Source organism: Engystomops pustulosus, chromosome 3 (genome assembly GCF_040894005.1).
Source record: "Engystomops pustulosus chromosome 3, aEngPut4.maternal, whole genome shotgun sequence".
In the NCBI taxonomy this organism is placed as follows: domain Eukaryota; kingdom Metazoa; phylum Chordata; class Amphibia; order Anura; family Leptodactylidae; genus Engystomops; species Engystomops pustulosus.
In genome coordinates this window covers 215,354,049-215,373,176 of record NC_092413.1, presented here as the reverse complement: position 1 = coordinate 215,373,176, position 19,128 = coordinate 215,354,049, and the positions used below count along the sequence as shown (strand labels likewise).

The window sequence follows — 19,128 nt, the reverse complement described above, 5'->3', positions numbered from 1 at the left end:
TCACCAGGCTATATAGCCGAGCCAGGAATGCCAGAGCCAATAAGGAGGATGCTGGCCCTTTAATGCTGGGAGAAGTCCGCGTGCGCCCCCCCTAGTGGCGGGAGTGCATGACTGCAGGGAAGAAGCATGCGGCCTACACGCTGGGAGCCAGGAGAGGTAAGTGAGGGCTGGGGGAGCGGGAACCATGGCAGCAGGCATGGGTAAACCCTCAATCCGTACAGAGGATTGCGGGTGCAGCCGTGACACTTCTGCAGTACTTAATGGGCAGAAGATTACGCAGAAACCAGAACGGGCACAGATGTTACAACCAATGTCTGAATATCTGGTTTTCCACCATATTTATATCAATAAAAATATAGAAAATAATTGAATAAAAAAATAAGTTCTGGCTTTTGAGGGCGGGGAGTAGAAAATGAAAACACAAAAATGGTAAGGGTCATCAGGGTTAAAAAGTTAAACCCCTGCCAGATGGATACTGCTCTTTGCAATCGTTTGAATCTTATGATTAGAAGGAAGACAAACCTTTTTTGGGGACATGACTGTATTGTCTGAGCATCCTGGGATATGTAAGACTCTAGAATTACTATCCCACCAGTATTGGTGGCAATCCTTGGGCAAAGATGTAGCTGGCTGCCAAGGGCATGTCACATAACTGTAGTTGTTTCACAAGAAAACCTCATTCCTTCAACTTAATTTTTAAAATCTATTTAAAATTTCCATTTTTATTTAATTCATCAGGTTTAAATAGTCTAGACAAAATCAGCCTACGTGTTTCGGGAAGAACCCTTAGTCATGGCAGGTTACACTCTGTTGATGACTCCATTAAAAACACATGTGGACCAATTAGCAAAAGAAACAGACATCACACACAAATCATTTCTTCATATTTACAATGGCATCAGTCACACCAGTTACATAGTAAATGCATAAACAATAGTAATTCATTACTATCATCAATTCTTCCCTGTTACTTGTACCACAAGGAATCATTGGGGCAGATTTATCAAGGTGTCTGAAACTCAGAATATTCCTAGCTGCCTGTGGCAACCAATCACAGCTCCCCTTTAAAATATTCATGAGCACTGGTAAAATGAAAGCTGAGCTGTGATTGGTTGCCATGGGCAACTAGAAATATTCTGACTTTCAGACAGATTGATAAATCTGCCCCTATGGGGCTAATTTACTAAGGGTCCGCGGAGCACATTTTTGTCAGGTTTCCTGGCAATTTCCATTTTGAGCTGCATCACGCCGGGGATTGTGTCACACACGATTGGATTTTGGCGGATTTTTAGCGCCGTAGCTTGCATGCTACAGAAATCCGACAGATTCGCAATGGATGCAGGAACTTGGGCGCACCATCTTCATGAATCGCGCCGGACTGTCCTAATCGGGGATCGCTACAGGACCGGGAAGTAAATTTGCCCCATTGTGTTTAAAGTCATTTAAAGTCAGTGCGCCACAGGCCAGAAATTGTAACTTCGCACCCTCTCAGCTGTTTGGGCGGGAAGGGGGTGATGTTGGGAAGCACAGTGGGCCGGCATGGGACATTGCTTTCCTCACATTGGGGCACATTTACTTAACCAGTCCTGTCACGATCCAGACGGTCCGATGAAGTTGAAGTCCGGCGCAATTCACTAAGATCCTGCGTCCAATATCCTGCATGTGTCGCTTCCCCGCTGAGGTCTGCTGGAGTTCACATTCTTCTTCCTGGTGCTTGTAAGTGCACGTCTTGTGACACAATTTGAGATATTAAATCCTGCGCGTAGTCCGAATCTGACGGGTCATCCAACGGCCCGCACCCCCCCCCTAAAGCCAAAATCCGATCGCGTGCGCCAAAAACCCCAGTTAAATGCGGCGCAAAACGGAAAAATACGGGAAACCCGACGGAAATGCGTTCCGCAGTAAATGTGCCCCATTGTGTTGCCTATTCAGGTGCAGGTTATGGTGCACATTTTTATGACAAGATTGCTGTAAATGTAATGTGTGAGGAGGTTTCTCTTACAAACACTATAAGAGATTTACAGTGTACATGAGCCCAGTGACTTAGCACATCCTAAGCGCAGTAATTCTATAAGTTATCCATCTCGTGAAGGTAAACATTGTCCCGTCCCGATAGGAGAGGTGAGCTGAGTTTTCTTTGTGAGAGATAAAACCCATTTACCTGACGAAAGGTAAAGTGAGTTCTTTAATGCTTTTATGACATTGTAAACATACTGGACGCACTAAATATTCAGAATATTCCTCTGTATATGCATCTGGTGGGCGGTTGGGAGGAGGAGCCTTGTGATGTATAGCTCCACGGGAGTCAAATACTAAGAGGTGAGGCCCATATAGGGTTGAGACATTTTTCAGTATATAAGTCTCTGTGATGGTAGATTCAACAGTATAGAAGAGAGAAGAGTCCTCCACCTGAGTCCTCCACCCTAACGGTAAGCAACTCTACTAATTATACTAATTATAACTAATGTAACTTTCAATGTTATAGGAAATCTGTAAACATTCATTAGCTTCTGTATGATAATGATGGAAGCTACTGTAGGGAGACGTCTCATCCCCCATTCCGCTGACTGCCGAAATCTTGCCTGTAGTTTGGTTAAAAAAGTAACATGAATAGTTATGTAAATGAAGTTCAAGTGCTCTGAGGGGTGTCACCAGAGCCCCATGGAGGACTTTGGTTCTTTCACACCCCCTGGAGCATGAAAGAATGCTAATTGAACACGATATTAGGATGCATTGACACATTTGATGAGCACAGTGTTAACAACACGTTCATGTCAACAGTGTTTCCGTCAATACAATGTGAACGTGTTGTTTACACAGCGTTTACGTGAACGTGAGGTTTTTCAACAAATTTACGTAAACGCTATTTGAGTGCAATGTTACACTATGTTCCACAATACGTTTAGGTTTCATTTACTTAGTGTTAACATCGCGCTGACGTGAATCGTGTTTATGTAAATGAAATTTGCATGTGATTGATGTTTACACATAATTTACGGAAATGCTATGTGAGCGCGATGTTAGACTGCTTATACATTATGATTTCAACTGCGTTTACGTAAAAGCAAAGTAAACGCGATCTTTGTTCGAATCTTGCATTCCCATTGCGTTTACAAGTTACGCTTGAAATTGCATTTACGTAAGCGCTATGTGAATGCGCTGTAACGAATGTAACTACATTCAAAGGTTTACATTTACATAGTTATTACTACTGTTATTTATACTATATTGCAGCATATGGCGTTTTTACATAGTACTTTGTAACAAATCTGCAGAAGCCATGTAAAGACCCGAATCAGTCATGGCAACCGATCGCCCGACACCACGAGGAGAGGCGATCTCAACAAAGATGGCGGCACCAGACGCCACAGTCTTTTAAATGTCGCCAGTGGAGGCTATCTCTGACTGTGTGCATTAATGGTGGGTGTTTGCTGCAATATGCAGCAAACCCCACTTCTGTATGTCGAGGGATCACTCTGTGAGCCCTCTTCATACATTGTTTGCAGCCATGCGCTGTACATGTATGGCGCAAAGTGCTAAGGGGTTAACAGTGTTCAATTGAAGAAATGAACGTATTACAGTACAACACGTGTGTATGTCCTGATGGAATACAGTTGTACGTTTTATCCGCTAGTGCCCACTTTTCCCACACATTCAGGCTTTCAGGTGCAGTTTTTGATGTCCAAACTAGAAGTTGAATAAAAATAAGTGGAGGAGCAGCATCTCCATTACGTGTCCTCAAACCTGACTCAAAACTGTATCAGAAAATATGAGGGAATGAAGCCGGACAGTGATGTTATGTGAATGGATTTATAAGATTTCAGTCACTTCAGTTTCTCACTCAACTTATGAGAGCTGAGTTCTCAATAAATATGGAAAAATTAAGTAATTGTTGAGTATATCATAATGTTGGGGGTACAAAATGGCCTTGGGAAGAAACGATTACCGTAGTTCAGGCTACTTTATAACCAGGTATAGTGTGGGGGTATACTCTGGCCTGTCACACCGGGTTACTGCATCTCAGCTCCCATTCACTTTATAGGATCAGATTTTCAGTGACTCGATTTCTTTTCGCAATCACAGATGGTAACGCAAGACTCTAATGTCTCCATCACAGGTTCTTCTGCAGAAATGTTGCCCCTCGATCCCGTCACCGTTCTTCTGTCTATCCTAATCTGCATCTTTTTGGCCAAAGTTTTATCCAATCAGAAGGAGCATCCGAATTATCCTCCTGGTCCAAGGCCATTACCAATCATCGGAAATATTCTCGACTTGAATGTTGAAAGGCCCTACTTATCATTTCAAGAGGTAAGATCTCAAGTTCTATGAGATTTATTTACTTTTTACAATCTATAAAAATAAATAAAACAATAAATTTTATGAGTGACTCGCCACAGACTCCGTCCCTTATCTGTCAACCAACTAGAGGAAAACGGGGGACCAAATAAGGACTAAAATGCCATAAAAGGTAATGAAAAAAGTGCACACCTTTATTTAATTACATTGTGTATAATAAAACCCCTTGAGAAAGACCGGCGGGTTGAAACGCGCGTTGGGGTAGTTTTAGCGACCAGGTAACTATGAGTACAGTTTTGGTATCTACAGCAGTGCCTAATGCATAGGGATAATGACATCCTACTATTGTTAACTGTTTGGGCACACAAACTGCTATTATGCATTTACTGAATTGTTGTGATTAGCTCACCTATGATGCATATGCTATTAACATTTCACCATTGCTAACCTTTTGGGCATATATATTGCTATCATGCAATTATTGAATTTTGCCATTAGGATGCCCTTTATTCTGTAATATTCATTGTCTGTACCTCTGGCTCCTGGTCTATATGAACTTCTGTCTCCTGCAGCCATGTTTCCTGTTGTTTTTAGATATATGGTTTTATTATACACAATGTAATTAAATAAAGGTGTGCACTTTTTTCATTACCTTTTATGGCATTTTAGTCCTTATTTGGTCCCCCGTTTTCCTCTAGTTGGTTGATCTATAAGCGTTATATGTGGGGAGTGCATATCCCTGGCGCATTTTTTGTACGAGCAGGGGTGCTCTGTCACCCTGCTGATACATTTTTAACACTTTCCTTACAAATTGTATATATTGTGACAATTCCGTCCCTTATCTGCAGAGGGATCCAAACACTGGAAGATGGGGGTCCAAAATTCCCATCGATTTTCCTTCCAGTTAATTTCTAATGTCATCAATAGATGGATTAGAAAGTCAACCATGACAGCCTGAGGTTTATTTAAGACTCCAGGACCTGGCATTTATGCTGATCTGTAACAATTCTTGCAGATACATAGCAAAGCTGGCAGGGGATGGTGAAAAACTTAAAAAAATTAAATTTAAAATTTTTTTACAAAAATTCTTAAATACCTTCTAGTTCACACCCTTTCACCAGAACTGGTATAAAAATAACTAAGCAAAAAAATAATAAACATGTTAGGTATCAATATATCCCAAAAGTCCTGATCTATCAAAATATAAAGTTTTTTGTTCCAGTGGTGTAACTAGGAGTGGCTGGGCCCCATAGCAGGTTTCGGTATGGGGCCCTCTTCCCACTTAAAAATTATGCATATTTGTATACTGACACATGCGAGTTACAATCACACATTTATACACTCATGCACACTTATATAGAGCATACACACATACAGTATATACAGACACCATACACCATAAACACATATAGCATATACACAGATGCAGCATATATACATCACATATATGTTATATACATATTATGATATTTTGGATATAATGATGCACATCCTCCACTCTTTAGCGTGCCAGGTTGGATGGCGAGGCCCCCTGACACTGTGGGCCCCATAGCAGTTGCTTTGGCTGCTACCACTGTAGTTACGCCTCTGTTTTGTTCCCTGTAATGGAAAATAGCAGCCAACTCTCCAAATTGCCACTTGTTCACCACTTTGCAACCAGCAAAAAATGTATATGTATATACGGTAGATTTGATCTCCATAGGATTGTACCGACTCAAGGAATAATTGTGTGTTATTCGGAGAGCATATTGAAATCTGTAAAAGCGTAGCCCACGAGAAAATTTTTTTGTTAATTTCAGGGCATGTGGGATTATTTTTCTGCTTTCCAGTATATGGAATATTAAATACCATCACTAGGAAGTACAATTTGTTACGCAGAATACAAACATCATACGGCCCTGTACATGACAAAATAAAAAGTTATGGATTTATAAAGGGAACCTGTCACCAGGGACCTCATGTTCACTAAAAACAGGTTGGAAAAGCCTGTATTGCACATCTGCCTTTCTACTTTCTTTAAGCATTTGTATTACAATATAATTGTTTGTTATAACTTACCATGCACTCTTACAGTATCCTCTATGTAGTCCTAGAGGTTGGGTTTGGTTTTGATGCATTTTACTCATGCTCACTCCTCAGCTCTCAGCCCCCACCTTTGTGCTCCTGTACAGAGGTCACAGCCTGGTGAGCTGACATCATTGGGTGAGGGAGGAGCTGTACAGGAGCACAAAGGTGGGAGCAGGGAAAAGTTTGGTTATGACATAACATGTAACGGGAAGCTTATCTTCCTATAATGACTTGTGTTTTGTAGCTTGCTAAGACGTATGGCCCCGTGTTCAGTGTAAGGATAGGAGCGCAGAAGATGGTCGTCCTGTGTGGCTATGATGTAGTGAAAGAAGCTCTGGTCAACCATGCGGATGAGTTCTCCGACAGACCAAACGTGCCGGCATTTATTGATGTAACCAAAGGATATGGTAAGACTCCTCACTGATGTTAAACAAATGGTTAACCTTAAGTTTTTTTCGTGGACGTGGAGACAAAACAGAAGCAATACATAGACAAAACGGTGACAACATGCAATGACTCATTTACAAAATACATGTGTTAACAAGACATTATCGTGCACGCTGAGGTAGCAGTAACAAACGTGTTTGTTAAGACAACACTAACATATGTGTTGCCATTGTGTTAACGCATGCGTTTTGCGATCGCCATGTTCAAAGCAATGTAATGAGGCAATCTGCTCTTCTCAACTGTTCCGATGTGTTTAAAAACGCAATACATTTCAATAAAATGGAAATGCAAAAATGCATGAATTTAAAAAAAAAATACAGCCCAAACTTTCAATGGCCAAAAAGTTTATGTGCAAAATTTTAAGCAGTTAAAGGATAAGAAAAAAAATCTTTCCTTTGCACCCGCCCTGGACCAGGTGCAGATTAATGCCTTAAAAGTTGTAAAAATAAGCAAAAAAAGTGATACACAAGTGAGAAGTCACACAGAACATCTGGAAAATAAAGCTACATAAGGCACAAGGTGCAGACAAAGATGTACTGGAGAAACAGCAGCAAAAGTCGCAGTGAAAAGTCGCAAAAACAACAAAATGAAACAAACTAGCAGAAATAAAGATACAAGGCCCAATTAAGTTTTAAAATCTAATTTACAAAAGTGCAGTGCATACATAAAAAGCATACAATCGTGAGATAAAAAAGTAACAAAACAATATACATACAAAAAACTGTTACGAAAATAAAAACGATAAAATGAATAGCCTTATTAATGAATAGTAGAAAATCTCCACACTGTGAGACTTCACCTAGGAATTATTTTGGGCAGCCTTCAAGGTGGTAATTGGAGTCTCAGGATGACTGATATACAATAGATGCTGGCATGCTCTTTTGGAATCTCTACCTAATCCCTTATCACATCAGAAGAGCGTGGCTACACTTGTACCAAGGTGTGGGCTTGGGGACATATTTCCTAATTATGCTATATCTTCTTCCAGGGGTCTCCTAAGGATAAGATATTCCCAGCAGATTCCCCAGCATACATTTACAAATTCAACAATACCAAACACCATTATGAAATGTTAGGACAATTGTCCTATTTTGGCTGCTTTGTGCTCGACTCTGATCATAGATTTAATCGACAAGGAGTTTAACCCCTTAACGCTCTGCGCCGTAGCTCTACGGCGCAGAGGTATAAGGGATGTATGAAGAGGGCTCAAGGGCTGAGTCCTCTTCATACAGAGGTGGGGGTTTTTGCATATTGCACAAAACCCCCACCGCTAATAACCGTGGTCGGTGCTTGCACCGATCGCGGCTATTAACCCCCTCGTTGCCGCCGGCAAAGTCGCCGGCGGCATTTAAAAGACGGCGGCGCGCGGGCGGCGCCATCTTTTTTTTCGATCGCCGCGCCCCCGAACGTCATCGGGGGGCGGCGATCGGTTGTCATGGTAGCCTCGGGTCTTCGTTTGACCCGAGACTATCTGGCATCTGCAGATTCGTTACAATGAGCCAGTGGCTCATTGTAACGAATGTGCTGCAAAAATGCCATATATTGCAATACAGAAGTATTGCAGTATATGGTAGCAGCGATCTGACCATCTAGAGTTAATGTACCCAAGATGGTCTAAAAAATAGTGAAAAAAAAAAGAAAAAAAAAAGTTTAAAAAAGAAAAAAAATTAATAAAATATTAAAAATTCAAATCACCCCCCTTTCCCTAGAACTGATATAAAACATAATAAACAGTAAAAATCACAAACATATTAGGTATCGCCGCGTCCCAAAATGCCCAATCTATCAAAATATAAAAACGGTTACGGGCGGCGGTGACCTCCGAGACAGGAAATGGCGCCCAAATGTCCGAAATGCGACTTTTACACCTTTTTACATAACATAAAAAATGAAATAAAAAATGATCAAAATGTCGCACAGACCTCAAAATGGTAGCAATGAAAACGTCGCCTCATTTCGCAAAAAATGACCCCTCACACATCTCCGTGCACCAAAGTATGAAAAAGTTATTAGCGTCAGAATTTTTGAAAATGTATTAAAACACAATAAAACCTATATAAATTTGGTATCACCACGATCGCACCGAACCAAAGAATAAAGTAGGCGTGTTATTTGGAGCGAAGAGTGAAAGTCGTAAAAACTGAGCCCACAAGAACGGCACGTGCGTTTTTTTTTCAATTTTTCCACATTTGGAATTTTTTTTCAGCTTCGCAGTACACGGCATGTTAAAATAAATAGCATTATGGGAAAGTAAAATTTGTTACGTACAAAATAAGCCCTCACACAGGTCTGTACACGTAAAAATGAAAAAGTTATGGATTTTTGAAGTTGGAGAGCGAGAAATGAGCCGAAAAACCCTCCGTCCTTAAGGGGTTAAAGGAAACCTACCACTACGGATCTACCTATTAAGGTGTATCTAACGTATGTAAGGATAGCCCTTTTTAGGGCTAATTCTTTACTCACCTCTATCTTTTCTAATCTTGAATCAGGGCAATATGCAAATTTTCTAAAGAGGCTACTTGGGCATGGAGTTGCTGGAGCTGAGGCTACATGGCGTGGCTACTCCACACCCCGGTAGCCTTTTTGATCCTCCTACCCAGACACTTCAGAGAGCGGCTACAAGGAGCTGCATAACTCATCCGCGAAGCCGGAGTTCTGCGCATGCGCAGTAGCTCCTGCTTTGGAGCCGAGATCACGCAGCCGCTGGACAGTAGTGATGAGCTGACCCTAACTAAACTTTATGGGATCGGGTCCACTGAACCTCACCCCATACTTCATTAGAAGTTTGGGACGGCATCCAGCTTAAACTCCCAAGATTACCTCTAAATGGGAATTAACACAATGAAGTTATTAGGAGCGATGATCCTCCCCAAAAAAGTGGCGACATGTCATTGCCAACGCACTTGTCAAAAATAATTTATATATTGCTGGCGACTTTGCCAGCGCCATTTAAGCGGTTAACACCTATGATCGGTGCCGTCAACGACTGTGGGTTTTTATTGGTGGGGACACAGGGTTTTAAAATTCAGGTTTAACCGAACCCGAATTTTAAATGCTCCACCCATCACTGGTCATAAGGCTTCTTGAAATAAAGTTCTGACTCATTAGAAGCTACTTCCCAAATAGTAGTGATTTAAGTTACAACTTTCATTTTACCACCCACAAAAAATGATTTGCATATTGTGGACTCTTTTAATCAATGCCACTTCACGTGGTCAATAAGAGCCAAAACAATCAAAATGTATTTATCGTGTCTGTTCTCCAGGTGTCGTCTTCTCTAATGGACATAACTGGAAAGCCATGAGACGCTTCGCTCTCTCCACACTTCGTGATTTCGGTATGGGGAAGAGAACCCTAGAAGACAAGATTGTAGAGGAATCAAACAGCTTAGTGCAGGCATTTATATCCTACAAAGGTAAAAAAGTTGCTAAAATGCAAAAATCCATTGCGATAAACCAATGACACTTACTCATTGATCCAGGCTACCCAGTACTGTGGTATCTTCTTATATGTGTTATCCATGACCTCTTTCCATCTAAAATCAACAGCTAATGAGCCATACAGTTTCTGGGGCATTAACAGAACCCCTCCATGATGTAGCTTCACAGGCTGTTACACTGTCTCCCCTCCCTACTGCTCTCTCAGCACGCCCCCCTCCCTCTGCCAGCTATTACCTCAGCAGGGAGTTTTAGCACTTCTGTCTCTGAGCACTACAGACAGTTCTTTCTTCCTCATGCCTGAGCTCTAAAAACAGTTCTCTCCTCACGTCTTTGAGCTCCACATGAAGTTCTCTCTTCCTTATTTCTGAGCTCTAACAGTAGTTCTATTCTTCCTTTTCTTAGTTATCTGAGCAGTTACCTCCTCTTCATGTCTCTAACCTCTAAAGGCATTTCTCACCTTCCTATATCTGAGCTGTACATGCAGTTCTCTCCTCCACCTCCTCTCTAAATTCTTCAGGCAGTTCTCTCCTCCTCCTGTCTCTGAGATCTACAAAATGTTTTCTGCTTCTCAAATCTGATCTCTACAATTACGACAAGAAAGTCTTCAAGCGGCACTTGTTCAAAATAAAGAAAAAGTTAAATAATGGGTGATCGCTTATGAGAACCGGGCATCAGGTCCCACATATACAAAGTCCAATGAAGGTCAAGAGAAAATACCTCAGTGGATTCATTTAATGTACAGCAACATTTCAGCTCCAGAGATAGTTAGTGTGCATACATATATACAGTATAGAGGAGGTCACATGACCATCGCTGGCCAATAAAAACAAAGTGCAACCATCCATAATAATTACATTGTGCTATCTCTTACAAGAATATTCCATGAAAAGATGCAATCGTGAAATGCAAGAGCGTGATTGTGAATCATAATACATACACATTAAAAACCCGCAATATAAGTAGTTCTTTCCTCTTCCTAATTATGGTGCAGTGTGCCCTGGTTAAAACTTTGGATCAAGGCCCCATACACCTAAACTCTCGCTACCAACCCTGTCCTGCGTATTACACTTCAGTATACAGATATATGCTACACAGACACATACGCACAGCACCACACTCATATACCTATATATATATTGTCGATCAGCAGCCCTGCTTATTAATAAACTGTCTAGCAGCTCCCCTTACTAATCTAACATTCAGCAGCCTCCCCTTACTAATGTTCCCTTCAGCAGCCTCCACTTATTTGTGAAGTATGCAGCAGCCTCCCCATTTATAAAATATCCAGCAGCCTTCCCTTATTAATGAAACGTCCAGCAGCCTCTCCTCTTCATGAAATGTGCAGCAGCCTCCTCTCACTAATTAACTGTCCAGCATTTTATAAAGAAAAATAAACTCAGAACTCACAGTTCTCCCTCTATAGTGCAGGCAGAGACACACCATACACTCTGCTCACGCGCTCTGTATGAGTCAGTGGTGGCGCCGTGTAATGACTCCTTGCCACCGCGATTGTTACACCCCTGCTATAATCTCTACAAGCATTTCTCTCTTCCTCATGTCCCTGAGTTCTGCAGGCAGTTATCTCCTCCTTATGTCTGTTATTTGTACAGGCAGTTCTCTCTTCCTCATGCATGATGTTTCTGGACCCCGAGGGGTACACAAGGTCAATCAATTATCATTTTCATAGACATCCCTGAACACATGGGTTCTGGGAGGTGCAGTAAGTAACAGTTTCCCACACAACGCTCACCCACAACCCTGAACGGTTTAAAGACCCCAGTGAAACAGAACCTTATCAGCACAGTAGACCACCACCAGCTTCTCGTTTGAGAAGGGTGGTCCGTAACAAGATTATATCGGGATAGAAGCCAATCACAGAGTAGCATGTATATAACCAAAACACGGATGTGGGGGTTTGTAGATCGAGATAAAAGAACAATGCTGGTTAAATTTTATATTTAATTGCCTTAAGGCAGAATAGACAAACAGTACACACAATAGGATCATATCCAGGACCTTAGAGGAGTTCTTGCTGGATTACATTGAGACCAGACATGACCCACTTACTATGCTCCCATTGAGAGTTATTTATATCTCTGTGTATAAGAATGCAAGAACCATTTGAGCCACATCATCCTGCCTATCCTAATTTGGCCTTGGGTGGGATAGAATATAACTCCATAACTGTCCCTAACTGTCCCCAACACATGATCCTTCATCAAAAGTTGCTTGGAGTTGCCAGCACTATGAAGGTGTTAGTTGATATCTATCCCCTATAGAGCCTACTCAGTCTTTAAAGTGGGGCCTTACAGAGATTTTATTAATCAATCAAGATAAGGTTAGGAGGGAAGTGAGGGGTATTGATGCACTGATGAACACTGAAGGGTCTCAAATTTGAGACCCTATATAGACCAGGATGTTTTTTTCCAAAATCATGCCCAATCAATTGAATTTAGTACAATCAAGGTGTAAAAGCATCTAAAATCAAGACACATAACAGTGTCATAGCAAATCCATGAAAATATTCACCTTCTAAAAAAATTTGCAAAAATGCCCAAAGTTCCACTTTCCCATATCCATTGTAGGGGGTTGAGTGCAGATAGATTGAGGAACTGGGACGCAGTCTGAAAACTTTTCTAATGTGTTGTATGTTGTGTAGTTCCTCTCTACGTCACATTACTGGGAGCTTGAGCTTCCTAAATAGGATACTAACTCTTTGCTCTTTTTCAGGAAAACCCTTTGACAACACCACAATACTAAACGCAGCTGTTGCAAATATCATTGTGTCCATATTACTTGGCCATCGCTTTGACTATGACGATTGTAAACTTCACAGACTTATGGCCATGGTAAATGATTTTGCAAGAATTCTTGGCACCCCTATGGTTCTGGTAAGTTTATTGTTGTGATATGTTTTATAGTGTCCCCACTATGGAGCAAAGATCAGTGGGGGTTCACAGCAAAAAAAAAATATAGGCTTGAATTTGACAAACTTATTTTTCTTTTGGCAAACCAGTCCAGATATAAGATGAGTTCAGGAATCAATCCCCCCCCCCCCTCCCAACCGAATACTGTAACCCCAGACCACACCATATAAATATATACATTAAATACACTATCTATAGCATAACATAGAGAAAACATAAAACAAAACAAAAACTGAACAACTGAAAAGCCCTACATCACTATATACTTACAACACAAAACAAAAATCTACTGTGCAGCATCAGCCCAGGAGGGGACATGACACACTAAGGGACACTAAAGGAGAACCCCCTCCAAAGAAGAGAGGTCCTCCCCATGCCCAGCCTCTCATACTCCAGAGAACACACTTCATCAGGTCATCCAGACTGTTCCTATCCACCGGGAGGGTTTTACACTGCGTTGATACTAAGCAATGATTTGAAATAAAGTACAGAGGTCCCAGCCACCCAGGCCTCTGAATGCTCCATAGCCCCACTCCGCATAGGAGAGACCAACCAACCAACCCAGGCCAACTGATGGAAGCACCCACCCGATTTCTAACCTCTGTGTTAAAGGGGCGATGAGTAGGAAGTGGTCCGTGCTCTCCAGCAGGCCACTGCACTCCTCCCGGGGACAACCCGTTTCCTCAGAGCTTCTACGCTTCAGATTGTCCCTCATACACCGCTTTCAATGGAAGCAGCGCCAAGTCACGTCCCAGAGCTTTAAGAGCATCAGGATAAAATTCAAAAGAGTTAAACTCATCCCCAGATCCTGGCTTGGGAAATCCATGAGGGACAGAAGTTTCTGGAAATGGGTCAAGAACTCTCTTGACCCCAACGGCAAATCGCCCTAAGAACCAGGGTAGCATAAGTCGAAAGATATCCATGCGGTGTGCGAAGAACCTTCACTTGCCATCCTGTCCCCCATTCCTAAAAGAAAGGCTGAAACCATCCCCTACAGGAGTATACCCACGGAGGAGCCCTCTCTTTCCAGAGGTCTGCAATGTTGATAAAGGTATTCACTAGGAATATCACAGGGTTTACCATAAACAACCCTCCTTATCTTCTCGTGTGATTCACAACCTCCCTCTTGATTAGGTTAAGCCTATTCCCCCATAACATCTGGAAGAACAGACTGTAGACCCGAGTCCACAGAGGTTCTAACAAGATACATGCTGGCCAAATTCAATGCCAAGAACTTTATCAGAGTCTTGGGGCCCTAGAAGAGTATCCAGAAGATGGAACCTTCTCTCCCAGTCAGAGACTCTCATACTTATCCCCGTTGAGCTTGGACCCAGAGGCCTCTGAGCAGCGCTCAACCTCCGACATCACCCATTGTGCCTTGCGAGGACACAAAAACGGTGACATCATCGGTATACGCTACCACCCTTAGAGTGACTCCCGATGCTGTCTGGTCTAACCTGACTCCCACCAACGGGCCATGATCAACCCTCCTAAGGAATGGGTCAATCGCGAACTCATATAGCAATGTGCTGAGAGGACAACTTTGGCGAAAATCTCAAAAGAGTGGCCAATCCAACCGTTCACAAGCGGGAAACTCTCTGCCCCTGCATACAAAACTTTCAGCCAATCTACAAACAACTCAGGCAGGCCATACCTCAGGAAAACAGACCAGAGGTACCCAATTAAATACTTTTGCCTAATCGAAAGACAGCAAGTAAGCCTTCCAGTGACCAGCCCTGCTCTGCTCCACTGCTTCCCGGACAGCACTACATGAATTGAGGCCTGGAGCAGTTTTCTGCTGGTGCAGAAAACTGCACCAGCCAAATAAACAGCACCTTTGCCAAAACCTTTCTGTCAGTTTATAGAAATACTATGGGACACCAGTTCTCAATACCAGATCAGTCCTAACCCTTTGACAGATTTCTAAAACCGCCACATCTTGCAAAAGAAAGCATCCTTTCTCACCATTTGAAAGGGCTTCGACAGATTTCCAATGTCCGAGGATCACTATTCATGTTTTGGTGAGGGACTGGTAGGGAGATGGAACCAACGATAAAAAACAAGACCCCAAAACACAGTGCCCACATGCTGAGCAGCAATATTAGAAACAATCCACCAAAGTAGTCTTGAGCAGGTTTGCCACATGTGCACCTTGGATCCCAGCATGCTGCAGAGCTAGCACCGATCCAAGGCCAAAGTCTACCACTTCAATTGAAATGCCAGCCCACAATAGCAGGGAACAATCATCTAGGGATCTGTCTCATTAGCTGAGCATTTTTTGGTCAAGACTGAACCTCTTATGTTGATCTACTTTCATCACGGTCACATACAACTTCTTATTTCCCTCCACAGTTGTACAACGCGTTTCCATCTGTGATACGTTGGCTTCCAGGAAGTCACAAAACTGTTCGACAAACCGCCGATGAATTACATTCATTTATCAGAGAGATCTTCACCAGACAAAGAAATCAGCTGGACGTCAATGACCAGAGGAATCTCATCGACTGTTACCTGGTCAAACAGAAGGAGGTAACGACATAAGGGTTATAAGGATTATTGTCCTTGGGTTTCCCTTCTTGTGTGAGGAAGACCTATTATGATCGAGGAAAACCATCGGTATGGTCCATATCAAGGTCAATGATCATAGATATACCAACAGATAAGGCTGTGAATGAGTGAGCAATTGCGTTCACCCATCCTTTACTGCAACATTGGGTCTCGGGGTTCTTTTTCACCTAGATAACATTCATTTCATTGAACCCTTGGCTGCCAACAGGGATTTTGGGTTTTCCCATATAGGAAAATATGTATAGGGTCCCATATGCTCAATGCACTCCATAGTTTTCCCATCATACACCATATTTTTTGGGTCATAAGATAACCCTATTGGCCCATAACTTAGTAGCAGCAGGACTGTGAAAAATGGGATTTATACTCTAGGCTTGTATCTGGACTTCAGGGGGGAAGGGGTGTCCTCACACTTTAGTCTCTGCCCAGAGAAAAGTTGTTATCGGCTACTGGTTAAATACTACATCAGTTTAATGCAGAGAGAACAGTATTGTGAGGACACACTATAATCCTGGAATTGTAAATCCACATTTCTTGGTCCTGATTGGAATGATTACACAGATCTCTAGGGACTTCTGTCTTCATGGTCATATTAAGTGATGATCAGACCTGAAACTGCAATGTTTGGGTCCATCTCGAACATTGCAGTTTCCGATCCCAAAACCCAAATTCTGCCAGAAGTTAGAGTTTGACTCACCCCTCACCATTACCACCCAATTTATTCACTGAAAGATCGTAGGTGTTAACTCTTTAAATGATTAAAGCAGGGATGTCACTATTTAAATGCCGATGGCATGTGACCATGTGTGCAACATCCATGAGGCGAGTTTAGCCTCTTGCCTCAGGCAGCATCACCTGCACCAGGGGTGCAATCACCTGCTATAAAACAGGACCTAACACCTATAATTATTGTCTCTTGACACCTGTTGCCAGCCATTGCATGGAGAACTGACCTGATATATTACATTGGGATTGGGTGGAAGGGGTATCAATCTACAGCTCACCTCAGGCAGAAGAGAATTTAGATTCCTACCTGCATGTGATATCATTGTGGAGACAACAATCTTGGGTAAAATGTCGTACCGCATGCTGGCAGAAGCATTTTAAGGGTGACACTGCTGGCACCGATCACAGATATTAACAGTAGAGGTGAGAATTCGAGTTCAGGTTGTAACAGGTCCACTCATCCCTAGCCATAATGGCAAACAGGTTCCCTAAAGTTGGTATTAACTTTTATTATAGGTTTGATAGGGACCTAACACTTATAGACTGTTAAAAATCTATATAATCCATATACTTTAATGCAATAAAACATATTGGGGCACATTAACTTACCTGTCCGTGGAGTTCCCCAAAAATGCATTGTCCAACCGGAATTGCACTGTGCCACGATTCACTAAGATCGGGCGCCCGATATCCTACATGTGTCGCTTCCTCGCTCAGGTCTGCCGGAGTTCACCTTTTTCTTCCTGGTGTAAGTGCAATGTCTTGTGACACAATTTGAATGATAAATCCCTGTACTCAGTCCGAATCAGTCGGATCGTCCGACTTTATGCCCCCCTATTTCTGTCGCATGAAAGTCAGCGCAGCTGCGCCAAAATCTGATCGCGTTCGACACAATCCACAGTTAAATACCTGTCCCAGCGGTGGAAATCCCGAAAACGTTGGAAAAAAATGATGAAAGTGCGATCCGCGACCCATAGTAAATAAGCCCCATTGGGGCAGATTTACTTACCCGGTCCATTCGCGATCCAGCGGCGCGTTCTCTGTGGTGGATTCGGGTCTTCCGGCGATTCACTAAGGCAGTTCCTCCGACGTCCACCAGGTGGCGCTGCTGCGTTGAAGTTCCCCGAGGCCCGCTGGAATGCCCTGAAGTACACCGGCCTATTCCTGGTGAAGGTAAGTGCAAGTTCTGCAACACTTTTTTTAAATGCGGCGGATTTTCCAAATCCGTCGGGTTTTCGTTCGGCCAGGCCCCCCGATTTCCGTCGCGTGCAAAATCCCGGGGCAATACAGGGAAAATCGGCGCAAATCGGAAATATTCGGGTAGCACGTCGGGAAAACGCAAATCGGGCCCTTAGTAAATGACCACCATTATGTCTGTAGTATTCCCTAATACATAATTTCCATACATTGGATTTTTTCAGGAGAAACCAAATCCAGAATTCTATTACCATGACGAAAACCTCACATCTCTTGTATCGGACTTGTTCGCTGCTGGAATGGAGACAACTTCCACCACGTTGCGATGGGGCCTTCTATTGATGATGGAGTATCCTGAAATCCAAAGTAAGAAAAGAATACTAATAATTATACTATTTGAAGCTTCTTCATTTTGTTTAAATATATGACAAAACACATCAGAATTACAATCGGTAAATGGTAGATGCCTTTACTTAATGGGGACTCAAGTGGAAAGTAGAAATGAAACCCATTCAAGTATCAGATTACTGTCAGGATTCATCAGAACTGAAAACCAGAAATATCTAATTTGTGTCTAATATTAGAAAAGGATTGAAGATATTAATGGTATTTTCTCTTTTAATACAGAAAATGTTCAAAAAGAGATCGAAAAAGTCATTGGCTCGGCGGAGCCTCAATTGGAGCACCGGAAACTAACACCGTACACAGACGCGGTGATCCATGAGATCCAGAGATTCGCTAATCTTGTGCCAACCAACGTGCCACATATGACTACTCAAGATGTCACCCTCAATGGATTCTTCATACCAAAAGTGAGTGGTAAAAAGCCTAATTTTCATAGAAATTCTATTATGATATTTCAAACTATATGGGTCGAGAAGGAATTCATTCTCCTTGTACTACTTTATTTGTATTACTTTGGGAGGCCACCATTTAAGTTGTAAAAGCCACGTATGATCTTCTTGACCTACATCCATGGTCACCTATGCAAGCCAGATCCCTACACTGTAGTATGTGTCTCCACTGCCAACTATGGGTCCATATTGAAGCCATAAAATAGCTATAAAATATAATTTTATTAATGGGCCAAACCTAGAGGTAACACTGCAGATACTTTTTTGAAGTGATTTTCTTGCCAAACATTTGTATTTTAAGATCTGGGCTGGTATTACAGAAACATGAGACTCGAACACTCACTGATATCTCATTAAAATGTTTTCTGGGTCACTGTTGCCCTTTACTACCTGCTCCAATGGGGCTTATTTACTAAGTGCTCCGCGGCCGCACTTTCATCGGCTTTCCCGACTTTTTCCGTTTTGCGCTGAATTCTGCCGGGATTTTGGCGCACGCGATCGGATTCTGGCGCCGGCTTTCACGCGCCAGAAATCGGGTGCCTGGCCGTCGGAAAACCCAACGGATTCGGAAAAACCGCGGAATTTAAAAAACTAATTGTGTCGCAA

General features: G+C 42.4%; 1 protein-coding gene across 2 annotated transcripts in view; it reads left to right on the top strand.

Annotated features, from left to right (window-relative positions):
- Positions 1-19,128, top strand: part of LOC140122677 (cytochrome P450 2C5-like) — a 50,967-nt gene continuing 31,839 nt past the window's right edge. Inside the window, exons 1-8 of one of the 2 annotated variants that reach the window (XM_072143786.1) lie at positions 6-156; positions 4,118-4,308; positions 6,608-6,770; positions 10,076-10,225; positions 12,981-13,141; positions 15,530-15,706; positions 17,893-18,034; positions 18,296-18,480. In XM_072143786.1, the coding sequence (XP_071999887.1) occupies positions 108-156; positions 4,118-4,308; positions 6,608-6,770; positions 10,076-10,225; positions 12,981-13,141; positions 15,530-15,706; positions 17,893-18,034; positions 18,296-18,480 (1,218 nt within the window). In that variant the 5' untranslated portion in view covers positions 6-107. Of the gene's footprint in view, positions 157-4,117; positions 4,309-6,607; positions 6,771-10,075; positions 10,226-12,980; positions 13,142-15,529; positions 15,707-17,892; positions 18,035-18,295; positions 18,481-19,128 lie in introns of both variants that reach the window. The other variant, XM_072143785.1, reaches the window with a different exon arrangement.